We start from the raw sequence: 25,365 nt of genomic DNA, 5'->3' as shown, positions 1-25,365 counted from the left end.
AGGTGACAGCCTCATTAGGCCAGCTCAAAGGGCTGCATCAGCTTTCAGGCAATCCCTGTCCCTTCAGTGGCCATCAGCCTGAAGCACTGCCTCTCTCACATAATTCACATGTTTGACACAAGTATATGGAATCCATGTGTAAGGTTTACAGTTTAGCTGAAGTAAAAAAAAAGACTATTTATTTAAAAGGGCATGTTTAAATAGAGGCTCTGTTGGAATAGCTATATAAATATCCAATGCTAGAATTTCTTTTTTAACTGGTCTTTCCCAATCACAAAGAAAAGCACACTTTTCAACATGAAATCTATAAGTAATTATAATAAATCTAGATTGTTTTTCATTGGAAAATGTAGCATATAGAATACCTCACAACAGTTCTGGCATAATGTATGCATCACTTTGCTGCCAACGAGATGGGCTTTCACTAACACGAATTGCCCTCAGATCCTGCCTCAAAACCATGAGGACCATATGTCTGTCATTTCTGGGACTGGCCTCTGGATGGCAGTGTTATTTTTCAGTCTGCACTTTGCTCATCACATCAGTTTTCTAAGTAAAAGTTGTAGGAGACTCAAAAAATCATCTTTTTCAATAGACTGAGTGTTCTCTACTCCTTACTTGCTCTGTGGCTTACAGGCTCAGTTTCCTCCTGTACAGAAGGAGGATTCTATTCTAGACGAGGAAAGTAGTTGCAAGGATTAGAGATGATAATGATAACACTATTATATATTGAAAACCTACCATGTTATAAGCTCTGTGTAGGAGCTTTACATGTAATATCTCACTAAATCTTTCCAACGTCCCTATAATGTTTGTATTACTGCTCTATGTTTAGAGATAAGAAACTTAAAGCTCAGAATAATCAGGAACTTAGCCTAAGTTCCATGGCAACTCAGTGGTGAAATCGGGATCTATCTTTCTAGCACTATAATACAAGTAAAGTGCCTAGCAAATTGTCTCATGCTAATAAATATTAGTAATTTTGAAACATTTATATTATTATTGCTAAAACTATTAAATTGTATAGTTGGCCTAAGAGAAGCTTTGTGAGTAAAAGTTTATACTCATTAAGTGTGGGAAATGCCTGTATTTTATTCTTCTGGAGACTCTCAAGAAACAATAGCATATAAAAGGCTCCAAGATTTCTTGCAGTAAAGAAAGCTATAATCTCGTTTAACCCAAAGTTTTCACATGTACTTGACAAAGAAGTTCTTTCTTCATATAATATTTATAACCATTGCTTTAAATCAGTATTCTGCAGAAAACACTTGGGAAAAATGCATCAATCGAAATTCGTCTTCCAAGTTGAGTATGTAATGTTTTGACAAGTCTTTTTCTGCCAACTCAACTCCCTGCTGTGGATGTGCTGTGAAATGTCAAGGCTGACAATAAAGTTCTTCTGACGCTTAACTATTAAACCTAAGTTTTTATTCAGCTTTTCTCACAGCACATTTTTTCTACTTCTCTCCATCCTACAGTCACAGGTAATCTTTCCTGGAACTCCTGTTCACAGTATTTCTTAGCTCCCCTTATACAGCAGACCATATCTTCTTTACCGTTCAGTGGCTTCCCAAGTTTTGTTAACTTGGAACTTTAATGGCTTAAAGTTTGTTAACTTTGCTTTAAAGCTTATTGCCACTTAATCTGTCATGTGCTTACATCTCCATAATCACATTATAAGTTATTTAGTATCTGGAACTGTGCACTGCACTTCCCTGTGTCCCTGAAGGAGCATGACAGTGCATTGCTCATTCATTCATTCAATAAACATGCACTGAGCATCTTCCATGTGCCAGGCACTGTTCTAAGTGCTAGAGTATAGCAGTAAACATGACAATCAAGGCCATTAGTTATCCAGTGGAAATCAATTTGTATGGGGAAAGACAGATAAGTACATATTCAAGTAGGTACAAACTCATGCCAGATAATGGTAAGTGGTATGAAGCAGTAAGAGCATGTGAACAAGGATAGGAGGAGAGGGTGCTTTAGCTTGGAAATATTTCCTCTGAAGAGGAAATATTTAAGCTTAAATCTGAATAAAAGGAAAGAGCAATGAGCATGTTGGAAAGAAGATGGGCTGGGAGTTTGCTAAATTAGAGGAAAAGCAGGAAGGCCAGTGTGACTGTGGCAAACATGGTAAGTCAGAGGAGCAAGAGGAGATCAACTCAGAGTGGGTGGTATGTGCCACACCGTGGTAGGAATTCGGACCTTATTTTAAGATGATACGAAAGCCACAGAATGTTTTAGACATGGGATTGAACTAAGCATGATTTTATAACTTTAAAAGATAATTATGACTACAGGGTAGAAAATGAAATGTAAGGAGCCAAGGGAGGAGTCAGGGAGGCCAAGTAAAGATTATTTTAGTAGGCAAGGCAAGATATGATGGTGATTTGGACACAGTGATGGCAGGAGAGCAAAGGAAGTGGGCAGATCCTGGATATACTTTGGCATGCGAAACAGTGGGACTTGCCAGCCTTAGTAAACAGGTGGACAGGAATATTTCCTAGATGCAGATATTTACTAAATGCAGATATTTCCTATGTAAAGGTTATCTGGGAGACTAATAACCCTGGGAGAAAAAGTAGGGGACAGAATCAAAAGTTCTTTTTCACTGCATTAATGTTGGAAGTTTATAAGATATCTAGGAATATGTGCCAATTTAACCTATTTTGAGATCATGGCAATGGGCAGGGCTATATATATATATATCACAGGCTAGCACCATCATGCCCATATATATATATATATATATATATAGCCCTGCCCATATGTGTGTATATGTGTGTGTGTGTGTGTACATACATACATATATATATATATATATATATATAGGCATGATATCTAGGAATACCTGTCAATTTAACCTGACCACTTGAGGTCAAGAGTTTGAAACTAGCCTGGACAACATACAAAAAATTTTAAAATTATATATATATATATATATATATATATATGGGCATGATGGTGCTAGCCTGTGATTTCAGCACTTTGGGAGGCTGAGGCAGGAAGATGGCTTGAGTACAGGAGTTGAGACCATCCTGGACAACATAGCAAAACCCCATCTCCACAAGAAAATACAAAATATTAGCTGGGCCTGGTGATGAATGCCTGTAGTTCCAGCTACTTGGGAGGCTGAGGCAGAAGGATCACTTGAGCCCAGGAGGTTGAGGCTGCAGTGAGCCATGATTGCAACACTGTACTCCAGCCTGGGTGACAGAGTGAGATCCTGACTCAAATAAATAAATAAATAAATCCATGAAATCATCTAAGGAGAGAATGTAACCTCAAAGCACCTCAAAATTTGGAAGTAGTATAGGCTGAGAAAGGAAAGCCAAAATGGTAAACAGGAGAACACGGTGTCAAGAAGTCCAAGAGAAGCTAGCATGAAGGAGTGGTCAGCTGGGTCAAATTCCAAAGATTTAGATGTGGGCAGAAAAGGAACCATTGGATTGGCCAACATGGAGGCAGCAAAAGCAGGACCAGCAGAGTGGTAAGGACTAAAGACAGTAAGAGTGCACTGAAGGAAGAGTCAGAGAAATAGGGCCATACCAAGGGCTATTTCTTGACACACAAAGTCAAGACAGGGCTTCCCTCCACCCTCAGAAGGGAGATCCTGGAGTTTAAATAGAGTCAGGAGAGGTTAACGGCTTAGAAAAGAGAAGAACTAATTGAACATATACATAATGAAGGACTAATTAAACACATATATCTTTGTTTAATTATTGTCATTATTTTTTGGATACAGGGTCTTGCTCTGTCACCCAGGCTGGAGTGCAATCATAGCTCACTGCAACCTCTAACTCTTAGGCTCAAGTAATCCTTCCATATCAGCCTCCCAAGTAGCTAGGACAACAGGCATGCACCACTGCACCTGGCTAAATTTTAAATTTTTTGTATGTTGCCCAGGCTAATTTCAAACTCTTGACCTCAAGTGATCCTCCCACCTGTGCTGGGATTACAGGTGTGAGCCATAGTGCCCAGCCTAATTAGTGTCAAATTTTAGATGTATTTGATTTACATTAGGCTGAATAGGGGGTTGTTTTCCAAATCCCCAGGACTTAAAACTGGGTGGTAATAATAGTAATAATATTAGTTTAACAAGTATTTAGTGATTACGTGCTGGGTATTGCTTTGTGGAATTTACATATACATTAGCTCCTTCATTCTCCCAAATAACGGTAACTGCCCTCATTTTACACTTGAGGAAACTGAGACACAGGAAGGTTAAATGATTTGTCTAGTGTCATGTAGACAGTAAGTGATAGAACTAGGATTCTCACTCAAATAATCTGACTCTGAACTCTTAACTACCAGGAGAAAGTGGTAGAGGTTTCATAGCCGCTGGCACTTCCTCAGTTCAGGACATGTTTTTTGAATCACCTCCTGTCAGTTACAACATCTTTTCCCAAGGGTATAAGGTTACATAAAAGGATGAAAGGATATTGTTTCTCAATCCTTTCTCTGGTCAGGACAGTCTTACAAGCTGGTCAAACCAATTAGATGTGTGCAGCAATTCTTTCACACCAGTTCCTTTTAGGATTTTTATAAATACCTACTACACATTAAAATATATTTTGACAAACACATTTTTTCCCACAAAAATTTTTCTTCTATATTATTTTAATGCTATATAGTATTTATAGCATTTATACATTATTTTAATGCTACATAGTATTTAATTATTGGGGTGTTCCACAATTTGCTTAACCCTTCAAATATGTGTATCTGTACACTTATGTGTTTACAGAAGAAATCCATTTTCTTGGCAGAAAAATCTGATAATATAGCTTAGCAGAAAAAAATTCCTTCATTTCATCATTTAATAAATATTTACTGAGTGTCTATTTTGTGTCATGCAAACTTATGAATCATGCTTTCAAATACCATTTAAAAGCATGAAGAAAATGGAAAAGAAAAACTGCAAGATACAAAATATACAGAAGGTATGTCAAAAAATTTGCAAAACACAAATCTCACACATGACGAGAGAGAGAAGGAGAGAGATGAAGAGACTCTGGAAGCAAGTTTACCAAATGTAGGCAATAGTTATTACTTCCAGGTGGTAGGATTAAAATGATTTTTATTTTCTGCTGGTTGCCTTTTCCCCCCTTGTTTTTCTATAATGAACATATATTACTTGAATGCTCAGAAAGTTATCTCAATATTAAATGTTTCTGCATATTATGCTGAGAGCACATGCATTACCAGACATTTGATTTGCTGCTGGAGTAGAATCTATGAAGGTAGTAAGGCATGCAGTATATGTGGACATTTTTATTGTTTCCATGACTCAATAATAATGGCCCAAATGATTCCACTGCCAGAAGCATTGTTTAAAGATGTGCGTGTATGGCACTACATAATTATCCATGCTCACTTGTGTGTGTGTGTGTGTATATGTATATATGAAATAAATGATGGAAACTAACATGAAGCTTTACTTCTTGCCACTAGATCTACCTAGCACAGAAACAAATGGAAAAGAGATCAAAGACACATTTTCAAGGAAGAAAGAATATCCCTGAAAATTCGGATACTTTCTTCTGTCTCTTTGTTAAGGCTACCCTTTAAGATGTCTCCTTTCTTTCCTTTTTAACTTTTTATTACATAAAATCTCAAACATACTAAAAATGCATATAACTGAGTATTCAAAAATATGTATAAGAAATCCCATGTTTCTATCACCCAATTTCAATAATTATCAACAGTATTAAGAACTTTTTTCCAACTGCTTATCTTGCACCAGTAAGAAATATAAACTTATGTACAGAAAAACTATCTTTATAGAAAGCAATTTTAACATTAAATTAAAAAAAATTGATTTTAAAAGCCTCTTCATGTAACTTTGAAACTTCTTCCTCAAAGAGTTTCTGAGAGCTGCTGATGCAGTTACTACCTTTCCTATTCATTTACCCTTCCTCTGTAATAGCTATTTGAATGTGTTATTATACCTGGAAAATGGAAGAAGCAAAATAAAGAAAGCAGCAAGCTGGGAAGTGTAAAGTCATCAGACAGAACTTGGGGAAACAGTGAGCACTCCCCTAGGCAGCCTTAGTATGAGCTGGCCCCCAGGCTGGGGAGGCTACTCTCATTTAGAGAGATCATAGGCAAGTCCAGTGGAGTGCCATTAAACTGCCCCCTGGTTATACCTACCCAAACTGTTGTCACTGCTCGTGGGCCAGGAAGCAATTCTATCCCTCAGCTTCTTTGTACAGGAGTTGTCTGACTTTGCAGAAAGATCTACTTCCTCCTTTCTAATTTCTCGAATGAGTTGCATGCGGCATCTTGTGAAATCCTGAAAGGAAATCTTCCCATTTTCATCTGCTCCCAATTGGTTCATGATCTCAGCCACAGACTCTTCCATATTCAATTGTCGACACACCATTAGCAAGTCATTTCTGCAGAAGGGGTTGAACAGAAGAAAACGTGTTATGAGAGACAATTAAGCTAGAGAAACTAGTTAATAAAAGAAAAAGATATGTCTTAAATATACTCACACATACTAGACCTATTTTCAACATTCTCATTGCTTCTAGAAAAGTGGTAAGTGTATGAAAAAACATGTTTCATCTGGGTTATTCTAAACAAAAACTCTATTATTTGGAATCGTGAGGCAACTTTTAATCCTTTGTTCTCTTTTCCTTCCTGTCTCCACACCCTTCTCACCCTTTCTTTGTTTTGAAATTGAAGATTATAAAGCTCTTTCTTTAAACCTGAAGAGTGTAGCACTGTACTCTCACTGTAAGATAAAGTTTCAGAACATAGAATAGGCATTATTTCTACTCTTGGCAGAGTCCAAAATCTAGTCAAGTTATAAAAGAATCAACAGAGATTTTAACAAGTTTGATTTTCAGCTTTCTGGACCAGTCAGCTAACTTTAGTAATTGTGTAAAATGTCATTGAATCTTGACTTTTGTGATTCAGTGCTCAGCTGCCTTTGTTTTTTCCTGCTTTTCCTTGAATATTTTCCATCTTCCCACCAGCAATCAGTAAGCCCCAATACTAAGAGAAGTGATCAAAATCTCAATGTCTTCCAGGACTAGATTTAATGTAAATGTGTGAAGTGGGTAGATCTAAGACAAGAGGGTTTAGTGGGGTCTGTGGTTGGACTAGAGAAGTGTATCCAGCCTATAGGGTCTCAAATTTTAAAAAAGAAGAATAAAAAAGAATTTCAAAAGGAATAACAAGAACAATAACCCTGTGCCAACCAAGAACATTTATATGGAGGACATCGGTTTGTTCCCGGACATACAGTCTTGTTCTTTTCTCTCTATCTAAGCTTCTTTAGCAAATATTTTGTTCATATTGCTCCAACTGCAAGTCTGAACAAAGGTCAAAGGACTATAGAATTTAAGTGGTGGAAGAGACATGAGAAATTTGTTCATGATCACAAACAAAGTTAATTAGTGTTCCTGTCTCAGCATACCACCAAAGTTCAGTTATCTGGAGAACATAACCAATGTTTGCTGATTTTTGCTGATACCTGAAATGTTTGATGTTTGCTGATACCTGAAACCTAACCATGCTAAGACCGCTCTTCAAGTTACCCTTCACAAATTCTGTCTCCTGGTCAGTGTTACGAATGATCTCTCTCAAGCTCCCTAGGCTCACAGAACTGTGGGCATTTTTAATGTCTTCTCATTCACTCCACCTTACCCCTAATTCTGTGACCTGCACTCTCCTCCCCCACCTCTGCCCTTGTTGCTTTTCCCAAGTTTCCAAGGCCCAAGTTATCATCAAAATTATGTTAGTCTTGTCCCTGAAATGCTTTTATACTTGCTCTTTATGGTGTTTTTCAATAAATGTAACAGATTCCAAGGCCTTTTAATTTATGCCAGGCCTACGCCACTAGCCTTTTTAGCTTATCACCCTGCTTCCATATGCTATCTCATTTTCATGTTTTACAAAGAATTTTTACACATAGCTACATGTTTTATCCTCTGTGCACATGTGTCTTTGTGTCCATATGTATATTTTATATCTATATATATGCCTGTGCATATGTGTATACACACACACACACACACCTATATTTGTAAAGTAGATGGATGAGTAGAGGAATAAATAAATACATGGAAGTGGGTATGGAAGGTTAAATTATTATTAGTCCTAATCTTGCATTATCCCATATTAGTGTTTTACATGTATACCCTTGCCTTGCTCCAGGGCCCAGGACATTCATGGTAGGTGTGTCCTTTCCTATCCCTTAACTTCAGGTTTCATATCTAACTTGCTTTGGCCCCTGGGATATTACTGAACAAGTGCCTATACTGTTGAGCTTGTCCCCTTTTGCTTCAGTCATCATTACGAGAAAAACATACCATAGTAGCCATTACCCCTATATCTAGCCTGGGTCCCCAAATAAGCCCCCCCATTCTACCTGAAGACTCAAAGCTTAAGAAAAGTAATTCCAGTTGACCCCAAAATGTATGATCAAGATTAAGTTCTTATCATTTATGCAAATTAAAGTTCATTCTTAAGCTCAGATTTTGTGATTTTTCTCCCATCAGTAGCTAATCAATACATTGGGAGAATATTTGTTTGGTTTTTAAAGTAATGTTCTCATATGCTTATATACTTTGCCCTTCTTTGTATACAACCTGTCTGATATTCAGGCAGATTCATCCAAGAGTTAGGGATGATTAGAATTGCTAAAGCAGGAATACAAACAGGAAGGACCCAGCTTTTACTCTGAGTTCAGAGTTCAGCCTAACTTTCTAAAATAAGAATTTATTTTTTAGATATCTAGGCAATAGTCTTAAAATTAGGCTTGGCAAGAAATAAGGAGGCTTTCTAAATTCCAGAAGTTCATGTAATATTAACATTAATATTCTCTGATTGTTAAGAATGTGGTATATTCATTTTTCCTGTCTGTATGTTGTCATTTTTCACAGTGTATTAGACTATTTTCATAAATTGACATGTCATTGCAGGTTTTAAAATGGGGATATTAGTAGTACCTACCTCATAGGATTGCTCTGAAAAGAAATGAGATAATATATAGAAAGCATTTAACATAGTTCCTGGCACATATTAAGTACTCAATAAACAGTAGCCATTATTATGATTGTTTTATAATTGTTGATCATAGATCTTTCATAACACCCCAGTTTCATGATTAGGCCTTTAATAATGAATCATGATCTGCTCAGTGGAAAAGAATACTGAATGGAACTGACTACCTCACTAAGTGGTACAACCTGTCCACAGAGGCCCACCCTTCCTTCCTGCTGGAGGCCCACTTACATACACTTGGGCACCCTGGTGAGAAACTCAGCTCTGTTTAGGCTTGAGAAGCCCCATTCTACAAGAAACAGCTGAAAAGAAGTAATTGTGGTCTAGAAATGTCAACTCAGAGTAGAATATGTAACACTGAATTTAATTTTAAATGTGTAGGCTGTTGAGAGGCTGATATAAAAGATCAAAACCAAAATATATTGTACTCTATCAAATTCTAAGTGTAAGCTTTAAATGGAAGTACTCATTTTTAAAAACTAAATTCAAGCTAAATTCTTTCAGTATAGAAATACAAAATTAACAATAATAAGTAACCAGCTTGCAGGAGAATTACAGTTATTCCCTGACATGGTTTGGATGTTCATCCTCTCCAAATCCCATGTTGAAATGTTATCCACAATATTGGAGGTGGGGTCTGGTAGGAAGTGTTTGGGTCATGGGGTGGATCCCTCATGAACGGTTTAGCACCACCCCTTTGGTGATGAGTGAGTAGTTTCCCTGTTAGTTCACACAAGAGCTGGTGGTTTAAAGAAGCCCGACATCTCCTCCCCCACCTTGGTCCCTCTCTCACTATGTTACATGCTGGTTCACCTTTGCCTTCCACTATGATTGGAAGCTTCCTGAGGCCTTCACCAGAAGCAGATGCCAACACCATCCTTCCTACAGAGCCTGCAAAACAGTGAGCCAAAATAAACCTTTTCTTCCCTATAAATTACCCAGCCTCAGGTATTTCCTGACAGCCACAGAAGAATGGACTAACACATCCCCATTTTACAGATTATGATATGACAGCTGAAAGAGTCACAGAGCCATTGGGCAGAACCTGGAATCTAAACCAAATCAGTCTGATTCTAGAGCTCTTGCCCTTTCCATGCTATCATCTAGCATCGTGGACATCAATAACAGGTACATTTTGACATGAGATGAGCAGCTTGATTATCAAAGGTTATGAATTAACAATGCTTTTATATCAAACCAGAAAGATCACATTCATCTAGATATGTGTTATCCTTCTATGTTAGATACGAATGAGAATATAAAGTTACATTTTGTTATCGATAAGATTAGAAAACAAAGTTACAGGAGAAGAATAAAATTATAAAAGCTCTCCTTTATATTAAGAACTAAGACTAGAGAACTTGAATCACAGGGTATTTCTAGAAGCCACTTTGCCAGGTTGTTACAAATGGCCTACAATGACATACAGTCCCCTGTGACTATGCCTCTTTACAGTATGCCTTTACCATTCTTCCCATCAATAAATGGAGGCTATTTCCCTGCCTTTGAATCTGTGCTGGTCTTGAGACTGGCTTTGACCAACAGAATGTGGTGGAAATAAAATTCTAGGATTCTGAAAACACAGGCCTAAAGATGCCTTCTAGCTTCCAATTTCAGCTCAGTGCCTTCCATTTCCACGCAGTCCTGGCAGCCTGCTCAGGCTCCTGGTGGTCTCTTCCTTCTGATAACATTTAGTACCTGCATCAGTCATTAGGTGATAATTTCTAGTTTTGTGACAGATTTTGGACTATACTTAACTTTGATTTCTTCCTCTCGCTTTCTTTTTAAACATTATTTTCACATATTCAACCTTTATCTTCCCAATATGACCATGATCTCCTGGCAGCCAGTGTTGGTGCTACATCAATCCCCTTTGAGATGTGTGCAGCACCCAGCACACCACCCCATGCAGAGCAGACCCCATCACATTTGTTTTGATGGATTGATACATAAACTCTCGGAAGTTGACAATGACCTTTCTTTCTTTTTTTTTTTTTGAGATGGAGTTTTGCTCTTCTTACCCAGGCTGGAGTGCAACAGCGTGATCTCGGCTCACCGCAACCTCCGCCTCCTGGGTTCAGGCAATTAATTCTCCTACCTCAGCCTCCTGAGTAGCTGGGATTACAGGCACGCGCCACCATGCCCAGCTAATTTTTTGCATTTTTAGTAGAGACAGGGTTTCACCAAATTGACCAGGATGGTCTCGATCTCTTGACCTCGTGATCCACCCTCCTCAGCCTCCCAAAGTGCTGGGATTACAGGCATGAGCCACCACGCCCGGCAATGACCTTTTTTTTTAAAGGGGGTCCCCACTTTGGATATTTTTTCACATATACCTGTCTTTGTACTTTCCCACAGAATGCAGCATACAGGATGCTTAGTAAGTAGGAATGACCAATGGCCTCCATAAAACACTAATAACCCTGTAGGCTTAGTGAAAGACAGCAGGACATTTATCTGCACCAGGCAAGGAAAGCTTCTCAGAGGACGAAATACTAAATTGAGACTGTCCAAAACTAAGATAGTACAGCAGAGAACTATCTCAGTAGCAATAACAACATCATGAAAGTGTCCTGCCTTAAAAAAAATAAAACTTTTGTATATTAGTTCAGAAAAAACACACTCATTGTAAAAAATGTAGACAAGCAGAAAGAAAATACAGATTACATGCAATCTCTTTATCCAGGAATAACCACAGTATCTGCTGAATTACATAAAATTGTACTGAACATTTTTTCCTCTAAGTCATTATTGTTACCAGTGCTTTAAAAGGTGTTTCATACTCATATTCATGCATATGTATCTTATGTTCAGATGATATCATCATAACATGAGAAAGAAACAGACCTCAGTTTGTATCTGAGAAACTGGCCAAGTCAGGCAATATTTAGCTCTTAGAGAACATCAATCACCATATAGCAGAACTAAAATATGACTTCAGTTATTTCAGAAAATTGATGCTTCTCACTCAAAACTGCATAGGTTTCACAATGCACAGCTATTATTTTCTCTATATAAAAGTCTTCTTTTTCTCTTGGCTATTCTCCAACTTATAAGGAAATTGAGTTAAAAATGAAAATTCAACAAACTATTTGTCATTCAAGTAAATTTCCGGCCTAACCTTGGGGATGTATAATCGGAAGGATGGGCTTTGGTTTCTCAGGCTCCGGGCAGAGAAAAACACTATTCTTCCAAACAATGATAATAAATCCCAAACTCAGTTTGAATGAGGGCTATACAGAGGCAATTTACTTTAAGTAATAGGTTTCATGCTTTTGTTCAAAATTCTCAATTAACAGAGACCCCTGGACCTAGTAGGTAGTCCAGCAATAGTTGCTTGTGAAAGACTACAAAAAACATCTAAAAACTAATTTTGCCCCTAAGTGTTCGAGTCACACAAAAAATGTAATTTAGAAGTCTCTAAATATTCAAAGTGTGAAAAATTATAATTAGGTTATAAAAAGTAACAGGTTTCTGGGCTATAGTTGGTTATTTCTATGTACAGCAGTTGAATGGAATAAATGCAGTTGCCTTGCTTTTTCATCATTGCTTCTTAGTAAATAATTAGAGTGAAGTACAAAACAATAAGCAAATAAGTAAACAAAACCATATTTAAGATAAAAGGAGATGTTATTAAATACAGGAAATTTCAACAAATTTCAGAGAGACACAAAAGAGATGGGAGCATGTTGATGGATGATACAGGTGCTAGAAATCCTTGCCTAGAATATGCAGCAGGGGAGCTGCTGGGCAGTATCGAAACGCTGAAGGCTCTGGGTTTACAGCCAGCCAATGTGTTGAATTGTGAGAATGAGAAGTGGGGCTGAAAACAGTGGCTGTACTTCCTTTTCCTAGCATGGAATAAAGAGATATTGTCCAAAGTTGGTAATCAGGGCTGAGCATGGTGGCTCATGCCTGTAATCCCAGCAATTTTGAAGTCCAATGCAGAAGAATCACTTGAAGCCAGGGATTTGAAACCAGCCTGGGCAACAAAGTAAGACATATCTTTACAAAAAAATTTTTAAAAATTAGCCAGGCATGGTGGTGTACACCTGTAGTCCCAGCTACTTGGAAGGCTAAGGCAGGAGGGTCACTTGAGTCCAGAAGCTTGGAGGCTGCAGGAGCTCTGATTGTACCACTGCATTCCAAACTGGGTGACACAGCGAGACCTTGTCTCTAGGGGGGGGAAAAAAAGCTGGTAATTAGGATACAGAAGTATTAGCATATTTTTCAGTGTTATGGAAGAAATGATCAGGAAAATTAGAAACACAAATGGTACCAAGACTTTGCCTCTGGGGAGTTGACATGGGTGTGAAGGGAGGTAGGGCAGAAGTCTTGTGTTTTGTCACAAACTCTTCTGTACCATTTTATTTTGTTGTTTCCCATATGCATGAATAGATTTTATTAAAGTAATGTTTTCAAATTTAAAAAAACCAAATCTATTATTAATGTAATCTGAGATATTACGGACAAAAGATAGTATTTAGACAGATAAAGAATTCCACAATGCAATAAGGAAAAGATAACAACCCAATAGAAAATGGGCAATGCTAGGCATGGTGGCATGTGCCTGTAATCCCAGCTAATTGGGAGGATGGCTTGAGGCCAGAAGTTCAAGGCCACAGTGAGCTATGATTGCCTGTTAATAGCAACTGCACTCCAGCCTGGGCAACAAAGTGAGACCTGGTCTTTAAAAATAAAGAAAAAGTAAGAAAAATGGGCAAATGATGTAAACAGTCAACAGAAAAGAAAACCTGAATGGCCAACAAAGATATAAAAACATTCCTAACCTCACTAAGTATAAGGAAAATGTAAATTTTAATAACCATTTCAGTATCTAATGGATCGCCAAAAACGCTAGTCTTACAATACCAAGTGAACAAGGAAACAGAAACTTTCACATGGTGTTGGTGGAAAAAAGCTAGTATCACCTCTTTAGAAAGGACTTCAGCATCTAAAAAAGATAAATTCAAGCATACCCTTCAACCAGAAATTCAACTTTTAGTTACATGTGCTCAAGAAATTTATGCATAAATGGAGGAGACATGCACAATATCTGTAACAGCAAATAACTGGGAAGATGTTAACAATAATTTTGATAATCATATTGATAATAGCGAATACACACTGGATGTTTATTGTGCGTCAGGGCTTGAGCTAGTGCTTTATATGTTAATCAGTTTAATGCTCACCACCACCCCATGAGGTTGGTACTATTATTATCTCCATTTTACAAGTGAGGAAATTGAGGAACAGGGATGTTAAGTAACTAGTCCAGATGCCTATCAACAGAGAATATGTCTATATACAAATTGAAGTAGCATCACATAATGAAATACAATAGAATGGAGATTTGAAAGAAATGCATCTTCAATGTATCATCATAGAAAATCTCAAAAACAGTAGTGAGTAAAAACGTCACATTGAAGAATGACAGAAACAATATGACAGTATTAATTTAAAGTTTAAAAATATACAAAACAATGCTACAAACTGTATATAGATTTACACATAGGCAAGTAATAAAAACAAGGCCAAGAAGCATAAACCTCAACTGTAAAGAGGTGAGAAAGGGAGGGGAACAGGATTAGGGAAAAGCACACTGGGGTTTAACACGCATTTTTAATATCGTTTTTAAAAGCTGTGGACAAACACAGTGTTAACTTCTCTGCAATCTGGGTATGGTACATATGTGTTCATTACATACTTATAATCTTCAATATTTAAAATGTCTCTTAACTTAAAAATCTAACATATATAAAGCAATTTGAGGCAAGTCTGGTCTGAGGTTATAGTTGGAGGGAAAATGTTTAAAATGAATGTCAATCACATCAATAGGCATTTATAGGACATGACCCTTGGAGGTAATCAAATTAGATAATCCGAAATGTCATTTTGGAACTTTTGTTCATCCTTACAGACTAGAGAGCATCTGATTATTTTCCTGGTATGATTTTCTAGAAGTGGAATTACTCATTGTTAAAAGTTCCAATCTCTCAATATAGTTTTCTGAATATCCTTTGAGAAACATCCAATTTATAGTCCCACCAGCAGTGTCTGAGCTGCCCACGCTTCAGCTATGTTTCGAGAAGTAGTCTAATTCCCTATACAGAGAGTAGTCCCTATGTCCTCATTTCATACCACATAATTCCAGAGACACATTTCTTTCTTTCTCTTCAGTGCTTAATGCTGACTGCTGCCTTCTTGAAACTCTTCCTTCATTCTGTTAAACCCCATCTTCTGGTTTCTCCCATCTCTCTATGAAGCTCCATATCAGAATTCTTGTCCTTAAATACATGCTATCCTACAGTCATATCCTTGGTCCTCTGTTTTTTCATTTTATAGACTCTACAGATAATCTAATCTAAATCTGTGGCTTTAATCTACCACTAAGCATGGCTGACTACCAAATCTCTGCCTTCGGTTAGGTAGCAATCCACCTTCTACATGGTAGCTACAATTGAGTGTCATATATTTATCTTGAACTCAAAGTCCTGTGCTTAATTCATCATCTTGTACCCTTTCCCAAATTTGCTCCTTCTAGCTACATAAATTATACCATCTAGTCACCCATGCTGGAAATCTAGAAGTTATCTAGGATGTTTCCTTCTTGGTTATCCCCATACTCAGGCACCAAGAACTAGCGCTTTTATTGTCTAAATAGCTGTCAGATCCATTCCCTCCTGATCATTCCTACCTCTCTCATCACTTCCCACGTGGTTTATTGTACTGGTCTAAAGGGTCTCACACTTTCCAATGGGCAGCCAAAAAATCTATCTGTTACTCTTTCCTGCTTAAAACCTTTATTTGCTCCCTGCAAGACTTAGCTTCAAATCCAAGTTTCTCACTTCATAGCCAAGGCCCATCAGAATATGGCTGAGCCTACCTCTTCTTGCTGAAGTAGGCAGCCTTCATCCCAGTCCCCAAATTTCTTTCAGCTTCTGTAAGAGGCACTATTATTTTACATGCTCATGCTGTACACGTTTGCCCCTCTGCTCAGAACATCCATTCCTTTCCCTTTCTCCAAACTCCAACCCATGCTTCATAAGTCACTTGAACAGTGTCTCCTTCAGAAATCTTCTCTATCTCACATAACCCCCAGTCTAATTTGATAGCGCTTTATTATCTTATCAAAGTACTTGCACAAGCTTCAATCACTTACCCTACTCTATAGTAATTACTGATTTATTTTTCTCTCACTTCTAGTAAACCAGAGGTTGGCAAGTAAGACCTGCAGTCAAATCCAGATCATTTCCTGTTTTTGTAAATCTAGTTTATTGGAACACAGCATGCCCATTTATCTATGTAATATCTATGACTATTTTTTTGCTATAATAGCGGAGTTGAATTATTGTGACAGAGACCATATGGCCCACAAAACCGTAAATATATACTTTATGACCCTTTACAGAAAAAGTCTGCAAATCTGTACTAGGCTGTAAATTCCTAGAGGACAAAGTTTATTCTTTGTTCATTATCTTTGAGTCTGTAACACCTGGTATACAGTAAGTGCTAAATAAATGCGTAACAAATGAATGAATGAGTGGGTAAATATGTTAGACTTGAGGTAAAAGAGGTGGAAAGAGAAACTAAATCATGAAAAACTTTAACGCCATTTCTTCTGTACTTTTTGCACACTTCATTTTGTAATCACAAATTAAAACAAGTTGATATCATTAGGTTTTTAAATATCTTCTAGTATATATATATATATGTGAAAGGAAAAAAAAAAACTTGGGACCCTAATTTCACTGTGCCAAAAGAAAAAAAATTAAGCTGAAAGCTGAGTCATGCAAGAAGCTTCTGTTCAAAAGCTTTTCTTTTTGTTCTAAGCAGATGGCTACAGATAAAAGTTAAATATCTCCACAGGTAGCTACTCTATGTTCACCTTATCTTACGTAAAGTGGCGATTTACTGAGCACCATGTGAATACATAATTGACTGTTCTCCTACGTGCTTCTTTTTTCTTGAAATATATGGATTCAGCAAAGTGATCACACCCTCCCTCTTTCCTCCCAGCCTGCTGTTCCCCTTTAAATACTGAAGCCTTCAAAAATAATCTTTGGAGAAAGACACAGACCTGCCTCCTAGGCATGCACTCTTAACCTTGGCAAAATAAACCTCTAAATTGAGACCTGTCTCAGATACTTTTTGGTTTACATATGCTGGGCTCCATACCCTTCAAGTCAGTAATCTAAACTTTCTATATTAATAGATATTAATTATGATGCTCAACTCATCATAATTGACTGAGGGGATTAATTAAAATATTTTGATGCTTATGACCCATAGCCCATGCAACTAAATCAGAATGGTTGGGGTAGGGGACTGGGAAATGGGAGAGGGGAAGGCAGCATCAGTATTTGTAAGTTGTTCAGAGAACTTCTGTTCTATACTAACAGTCCTAAGGAATAAGGGCTCTGAGGACACTCAGGAGTCTTAGTGATCAAAAACAAATAAGGCTGGGTGTGGTGGCTCACGGCTGTTATCCCAACACTTTGGGAGGCTGAGGCAGAAGGAACGCTTAAGCTCAGGAGTTTGAGACCAGCTTGGGCAACATGAGACTCCATCTCCACAAAAAAATACAAAAATTAGCTGGATATGGTGGCACACACTTGTAGTCCTGGCTACTTGGGAGGCTGAGGTGAGAGGATCACTTGAGCCAGGGAGGTTGAGGCTGCAGTGAGCCATCATTGTGGCACTGCACTCCAACCTGGGTGAAAGAATGAGACATTGTCTCAAAAACCAACAAACAAAAAAACCGAGCCGAGCACAGTAGCTAGTGCCTATAATTGCAGCACTTTGGGAGGCTAAGGCAGACAGATCATTTGAGGCCAGAGGTTCGAGACCAGCCTGGCCAGCATGGTGAAACCCTGTCTCTATTAATAATACAATAAGAAAGAAAGAAAAAATAGCCACATGTGGTGGTGCACACCTGCAACCCCAGCTACTCGGGAGGCCGAGGCAGTGGAAATTGCTCTGAGATCGTGCCTCTGCACTCCAGTCTGGGCGACAAACCACATTGTGGTAATTTATGTACTTGCAAGATAAAACAAAATAGATATTTTGAAAAAAAATCCTCTATAAAAGTAGGAAAACAAAAGGATTCCTCTGGAATGCAAGCTATAAAAGATGAAGAATTTTGTCTATTTTCTTCACTGTTGTATTCTGAATACCAAGAACGATACCTGGCATATAATAAGTAGTTGGTAAATAAATCATAAATGAATGAGTAATTTCTTCAATTGCTTTTGATCAGCCAGAAGCCCATGATTCCAAATATTCCACTTGATTGAAATTTTACAGAAGAAGAAGGCAACCTGGCACACATAGGCTTCAGTGAATTAACAGATAACTTTCTCTAGGGGCATAAATATTATATTCTACAACTTAAAATAGTGTTTTAATGTTAAATAGGCAAAGCAAAGAGATACTGCTATGGATAAATGCACCTCAGCCTCTTTTTAAAACTCAGTTTTTATTTAAAAAAAGGTCGGCTGCAGTTTGGAAATACATGGGATGGTAACATGAAGAGCCATGAAGGAACGGGAAAATCAATTCCGACATTACCTAAACAAACAAACAAAATGCCCTATGACATGCATCTGAGGAATTTAACTGAAATCATCTTGGCTCCTCCCACTGTCTTAAAGCACTCACCAGGTCTGCCAAAGTAATGATTATCCTACACTGGTATCAAGTTGAGCCCATGCATTTATTCTCTCTCTGTCTCTGTCACTCTGTGTTTCTAATAAAACATTCTGCTAGAAATGATGAACTATTGGTCCAATTCTTATATCTAAAAAAAATGCTTTTGGTTGTGGTTACCAACTTGAAACAAATACAGAAAAACAGGAAAGACAAAACAAAAATCAAGTTTGAAAGAAAGAATAAACATTAAGTCACCTAATTTATATTATAAAGATTCTTTTTGAAATGTCAAACCTAATAGAATATTGAAATCTAAGCTTTTTCAATGGGGAAGGACTTCCTGTTCAATAAGTAGTGCAGAGGTAACTGGCTAGCTATAAGCAGAAGAATGAAACTGGACCCTTACTTATCACTATATACAAAAGTTAACTCAAGATGGATTAAAGATTTAAATATAAGACCCAAGACTATAAAAATACTAGTAGAAAACCTAAGAAATACCCTTCTGAACATTGGCCTTGGAAAAGAATATATGACTAAGGCCTCAAAAACAATTGCAAGAAAACTAAAAATTGACAAGTGGAGCCTAATTAAACAAAAGAGCTGCTGCACAGCAAAAGAAACTATCAACTGAGTAAACAGACAGTCTACAGAATGGTAGAAAAGATTCACAAACTATGCATCCAACAATGGTCTCACATCCAGAATCTATAAGGAACTTAAATCAGCAAGCAAAAACAAATAACCCCATTGAATAGTGGGCAAAGGACATGAACAGATACTTCTCGAAAGAAGACATGCAAGTGGCCAACAAATATGAAAAAATGCTCAATATCACTAATCATTAAAAACATGCAAATCAAAACCACACTGAGATACCAGCTCACATTAGTCAAAATGGTTATTACTAAAAAGTCAAAAAATAACTTTTGTCAGTAAGGCTGTGGAGAAAGGGGAAGGCTTATACACTGTTGGTAGGAATGTAATTAGTTCAGCCACTGTGGAAAGCAGTTTAGCGATTTCTCAAAGAACTAAACATGGAACTATTATTTGACCCAGCAATCTGATTACTGGGTATATGCCTGAAGGAATATAAATCATTCTACCAAAAAGACGTATGCACTTGTATGTTGATCACAGCAATATTCACAATAGCAAAGACACGGCATCAAGCTAGGTACTTATCAGTGATGAACTGAATAAAGAAAATGTACATATACACCATGGAATACCACGCAGTCATAAAAAGAATGAAATCATGTCCTTTGCAGCAACATAAATGTAGCTGGAGGCCATTAATGTAAGTGAATTAACATAAGAGCAGAAAACTAAATACCACACATTCTCACTTATAATTGGGAGCTATACATTGTGTACACATGGACATAAAGATGGCAACAATAGACACTTGGGAGCTACCACATGGGAGAGGGAGGAAGGGAATTAAAAGTTGAAAAAGTGCTGGGTACTATATTCACTATCTGGGTGATGGATTCAGTCGTATCCCAAAACTCAGCATCATGCAATATACTCATATAAGCTTTTTGCAAAAATAGAATTTCCATTTAGCAACTTCCTCAATATTCTCTATTTTGAAACCTATTTCAACCTATTTTGAAATCTATTTTAACCCTGTGAATTATTATTTGTAGTCTTGGACTGTACTGTTCAATACAGTAGCCACTAGTCACAGGTGGCTATTTAAGTTTACATTTAAATTAATTAAAATTAAATATAATTAAAAATTCAGTTCCTCAGTTGTACGAGATCAACAGCCACATTTCAGATGCTCAGGAGCCACACTGAACAGTACAGATGTAGAATATGTTTTGTTCATGACAGAACATTCTAACACTGGAAAAAATAAAATAGACTACAATATCTTCAAGTAGCTTCAGGCAATAGTATCAGTTAAGCAAGGAAATGGTTAAAAGTGTCAGTTTTATTCTAGGTAAATAAGTAATAAAAAACTAGAAGCATTTTTTTTTTCCTCAGAACACAAAAAAAGCGATTATGTTATGTATTTGTTAGTATTTTGCAGCTGATTTCCTAATTTTTGATTCACTTCTACTTATGGGACATATGAAAAATACCCACTTTTTGATTAAGAAAATCAGATTCAAATTCATGTCCAAATCACCCACCCCCTTTTGAAAACAGTTTGGTTGAAAGATTTATCAGACTTCTGGGGCAAGCAGAAGGGTAAGTTCGTTTCCTAGAGAAAGCACCAGCCTTGCCTTCTTAGATTTGAGCTCCTGCAGTACTAATTCCTTCTGATGTTTAGCCTGTACTTCCTAAGAGGTCACAGAAATAATGAATAGCTAACTAAGATCAGTCACTGACACGTTATTTTCCCCTTTCCAGATGACATGTCAAGAATGACTAAGAGCCAACATTCAAGAAGACAGCATCTGCAAACAAGGGAAGTATTATGTTTACATGTTTTTAAACAACTTTTTATTCTATAGTTCTTTTACATGTGACTGTTTCCTAATACTCTTACTCTTTATTGTTTTAGTCCTCTCTTAATTTGATGTTTTTTACTGACACTGCAGTGGAAGAAAATACTTTAATGCATTTCTCCCTTGGATTATTTCTTTAAATCAGTAAATTAACATCTGGAATTAAGTAAGACTCAGCCTATCTTCATAATGATTTGTAAAAAACTTCTCAAAAGCAATCTCTGGCATTCTTGGGGAAAAATACTCATTCAGAGGCTGTAAAAAGTATTTTAGATATATTTTTTCATTTAATTCTCAAAATAGCCGATCTTATCTTCATCTTACAGGGTCTATCAGTGCCTTGTAAAAGGAAATCTGTCCCAAGTTCCTGGCACCATGTTTGTACACAGCAGGTACTTAAACAGCTTGGTGGATGAATGAATGAACAAAGAGCACCTTTTTGTTAATCTCAGTGACAGATGTAGAATCTTACAATGAGCACTCAGTAAATCCTTACTAATTAAATAGTCTAGCAATAATGGTCAGTATGACAAATGAATAAGTGGCTCTTAATATATCAATGTCCTTCCAAAAATCCCACTAAAGCTAAGCAATGGACCCTAGATCCAAACACTATGTAAGGCAGTCATGTCTAAAATATATAGAAAGAGAGAATACTTGGAAAAGGCCATGGTTTTGGGGCAATAAAAGAATTTGGAAAGTGAATCGCTTTCAAAAAATTTATTTCTAAATATATTTTAATAACACTTCCAGAATAGTTATCCCTTCAGATCATTTTAGGTCACATTTTCACGGGAAAATTACACATGTAACACCATTATTATAAAAAGACAACTGCAAGCCATTTTTTTCACCAGGGTAAAAAGATGTATATTACAACACGTATTTAATATTTAAAAGATTTCCAGTGTGCTGTGAATGATAAACTTGCAATTATGTTTATATTTTCCATTGTAGAAAATGAGGAAAGGTAGAAGATAAAGCAAAATTTTGCTACTCAATGGAATAACCAAGTCTAAGCAATGTTTTATTCTCAGCTACAAAGGTATACTTGACCGCTGGCTCTTTAAATTGAAGTGGCCCATCCACACAGCCTGCTACCAGCCTTTTCAATCCTCTGTCCCTTGATCTCATTGTCTTTCTCATCTAGCAGCCTTCTCAGTATTTCTTGCTTCCCACATCGTTTGAACCTGTATGTCTGACCTCCTAACCTCCCGACTCTGCTCACACAGTTAGGGATGCTGCATTCATACTGAGAATAGATTTACTCAATGTTTATTTTGGCTCCTTGGGTCTTACGTTGGTCTGGACAGAAACCCAAACCTTTCTCTGAGGCTGACACTGTGACATGTGCAAATTTCCCCAGATTTTCTTATTTATACATTCTACCCTAACAGTTAAAAACTTTATTTTTATATTTTTAAAATTTTACTTATTTTTAAAATTTGTTAAAAAATAAGTTACTATTTTTTGAGACAGGGTCTCCCGTTGTCACCGAGGCTGGAATGCAGTAGTGCGATCATAGTTTACTGTAACCTCAAACTCCTGGACTCAAGTGTGATCCTCTTGCCTCAGTCTCCCAAGTAGGTAGGACTACAGGGGCATACCAACACACTCAGCTAGTTTTTAAAATTCTGGGTGAAGATGGTATCTTGTTATGTGGGCCAGACTGGTCTTGAACTCCTGACCTCAAGTTATTCTCTTGGCCTCCCAAAGATGTGGGAATACAGGTGTGAGCCACTGCACCTGCCTACTAAAAAATTTTTAAAACACTCAGCACATGGAGGACTCTTTTTTTTGAACTGCGAAGTGATTGCATTAAAATTCTCCTAAACATCTTCCAAACATCTTTAGTTTTAGAAAATGGCATTAAAGCAAAAACAATATGGGGGAAATGGTATTTTACACTTTTTTTTGAAGGGTTAAAAAATGCAATTTTTTAATGTATAATTTTCTCTCTTATTCTACTCACTCTCTCAGATTCTAATAAAAATATTATAGCACAAGAAGCAAATAAGGGTTTGTAGTCTAATTACAGAAATGAGAAGGAGGAGACTTAATCCCAGTATATGCAGCAGCCTCAGGCAGGAAATGTCATTGTGTCTCACATCCTCAAACATTACATGAAGGTATCACCCAGGCTGGAGGGCAGTGGTGTGATCATAGTTCACTGCAGCCTCAAACTCTAGGGCTCAAGTGATCCTTCTGCCTCAGCCTGCAAACCTAGATAATTAAAAAAAAAATTTATTGTAGAGACAGGTTACTTTGTACTATTAGATTCAATGCTGCCAAACCGCTATAAAAGATTTGAACACTTTCATACTTTCAGTGTTCAAAAACTTTTATTGCAATTTGGCAGCACCCTGTACTTACCTTGCTGCAGATTGGCAAGAAAAGTCTAGTCTGCGGCCCCCTCTGAGCAGCACTACTCTAGATGTCATGAATATGGCTAAAACTATCCATTACTTTATAGATTAGAAACTAATGTGGGAAGGAATGGCACAGAACAGCAACAATGCAGGTATTAGCCATGGTGGCTCGGCATCATTGTTTACCTTGACATATCATTCCAAGGAAAGTAAGTGCATACTGTGAGAACATTTAAGTCTATTTCAGTATTCATAAACACTGTATGGGGGAAACAACTCACGGTAATGCCATCAAAGTTTTATGTTTAAAATATAGTTAAGTTAAAGCTAAATCCCAGAATTAAAAAATCCTTCAACTAACCACAATCAAATATTTAAGTGAGAACTGTGAACTAGGTGCTCTACATAATTGAACAAAAGGTACTCTTTATGTTTTAGAACTTTGTAGTGCAACTTATATCACAGATTATGAAGTACTCATCACAAGGAGGGAGCTTCTTCTTATTTGGTCTGGATCTGTAGTGTTACAATAGTGGTTGAGAGAGAGGCAGTAAAGTTCCAGCCAGAGTAATAACAAGCTGTTTGGACAAGAAGGAGAGAAGAGGAAGGTGGTAAATGAAGGAGGAAAGGAGAAGCAGAGGGAGCAGGCTGCAAGCTCCCAGTGGGATTGCCATCAGGGAGCCAGACCCGAGAGTAATGTGAGGTCTGGTTAGTAGAGTGGCTCAGTGGTAAAGTGATAGCTACGTGACACCACCAACCCTCTAGTTCTAAAAATGTCAAAACTTCAGTTTTTTCTTTTTTTGAGACGGAGTTATGCTCTTGTCACTCAGGCTGGAGTGCAATGGCGTGATCTCGGCTCACTGCAACCCTCCTCTGGGGTTCAGGCGGAACCTCCTGCCTCGGCCTCCTGAGTAGCTGGGATTATAAGCATGCACCACTACATCCAGCTAATTTTTGCATTTTTAGTAGAGACAGGGCTTCACCACATTGGCTAGGCTGGTCTCAAACTCCTGACCTTAGGTGATCTGCTTGCCCTGAACTCCCAAAGTGCTGGGATTACAGGCATAAGCCACCATGCCTGGCTGTTTGTTTCTTTGAGGGCAAGAAGATCCCCTTCTATAATTTTCAAGTCAAGAAAATCTCTCTAATGTTTCTTTGCACTGCCAAAATTCACAGTTCTGAAACATCAACACTTCCCTTATTTCCCCCATCTATGAGAAATCATATAGAGAAATAAGTCTGTTTCCCTAAAAGCAATGGCCTCAAATGGTTGTAAAAGAATGCAGTGGCCAGGATTGTTGAAAAATGAGTCCTGGTCACAAACAGAAAGTCACCAATGTAACATTGTGGCTAAGTTCAGAAAAAACACCCACCAGTGACAAAGGGCAGGCCTAGGGTATAAAAGCAAATGTCACTCTCATAGCCTGCTGCAACATTCATTGTAGTTTGGCAGTCTTTGTCAAAATGAAAATTGTTCTTGCTTTTCTTTTGGTTCAGTGATTCTATTTCTAGAAATGTATCCTAGAGATATGTTAACAACTGAACAGAGTTATTCAATGCAGCACTATTTAAATTAGTAAACGATTAGAAATCATCTAAATATCCACTGGTGGAGGTCTGGCAAATAAATTATGATCCATCTATACAATGCAGTGAATACTAAACAGTCTTTCAAAATAACGAAGCAGCTCTGTGTAATGGTGGCACAATATCCAAAATCAATCAAGTTTAAAAAAGGCAGGTGCAGATCAGTGCATGTCATACAACAACACATATAATGTATCTGCAGGACTTGATCTGCACAGACTACCTCTGGAAGGAGACCTAAGGAACTGTTAACAGGGACTGACTCTAAAAAGAGGACC

At 37.4% G+C, this 25,365-nt stretch overlaps 1 protein-coding gene across 1 annotated transcript in view; it reads right to left on the bottom strand.

Moving 5' to 3' along the window:
• Window positions 1–25,365, bottom strand: part of MCC (MCC regulator of Wnt signaling pathway) — a 464,974-nt gene that overhangs the window by 366,096 nt on the left and 73,513 nt on the right. Inside the window, exon 2 of the mRNA XM_002744705.6 lies at window positions 6,157–6,401. Coding sequence (XP_002744751.1) covers window positions 6,157–6,401 — 245 coding nt within the window. The remainder of the gene's footprint in view (window positions 1–6,156; window positions 6,402–25,365) is intronic.

The sequence above is a fragment of the Callithrix jacchus genome, chromosome 2 (genome assembly GCF_049354715.1).
Source record: "Callithrix jacchus isolate 240 chromosome 2, calJac240_pri, whole genome shotgun sequence".
Classification (NCBI taxonomy): Eukaryota; Metazoa; Chordata; class Mammalia; order Primates; family Cebidae; genus Callithrix; species Callithrix jacchus.
Note: the sequence above shows the minus strand (reverse complement) of the source record. Positions and strands in the feature narration are given on the sequence as shown.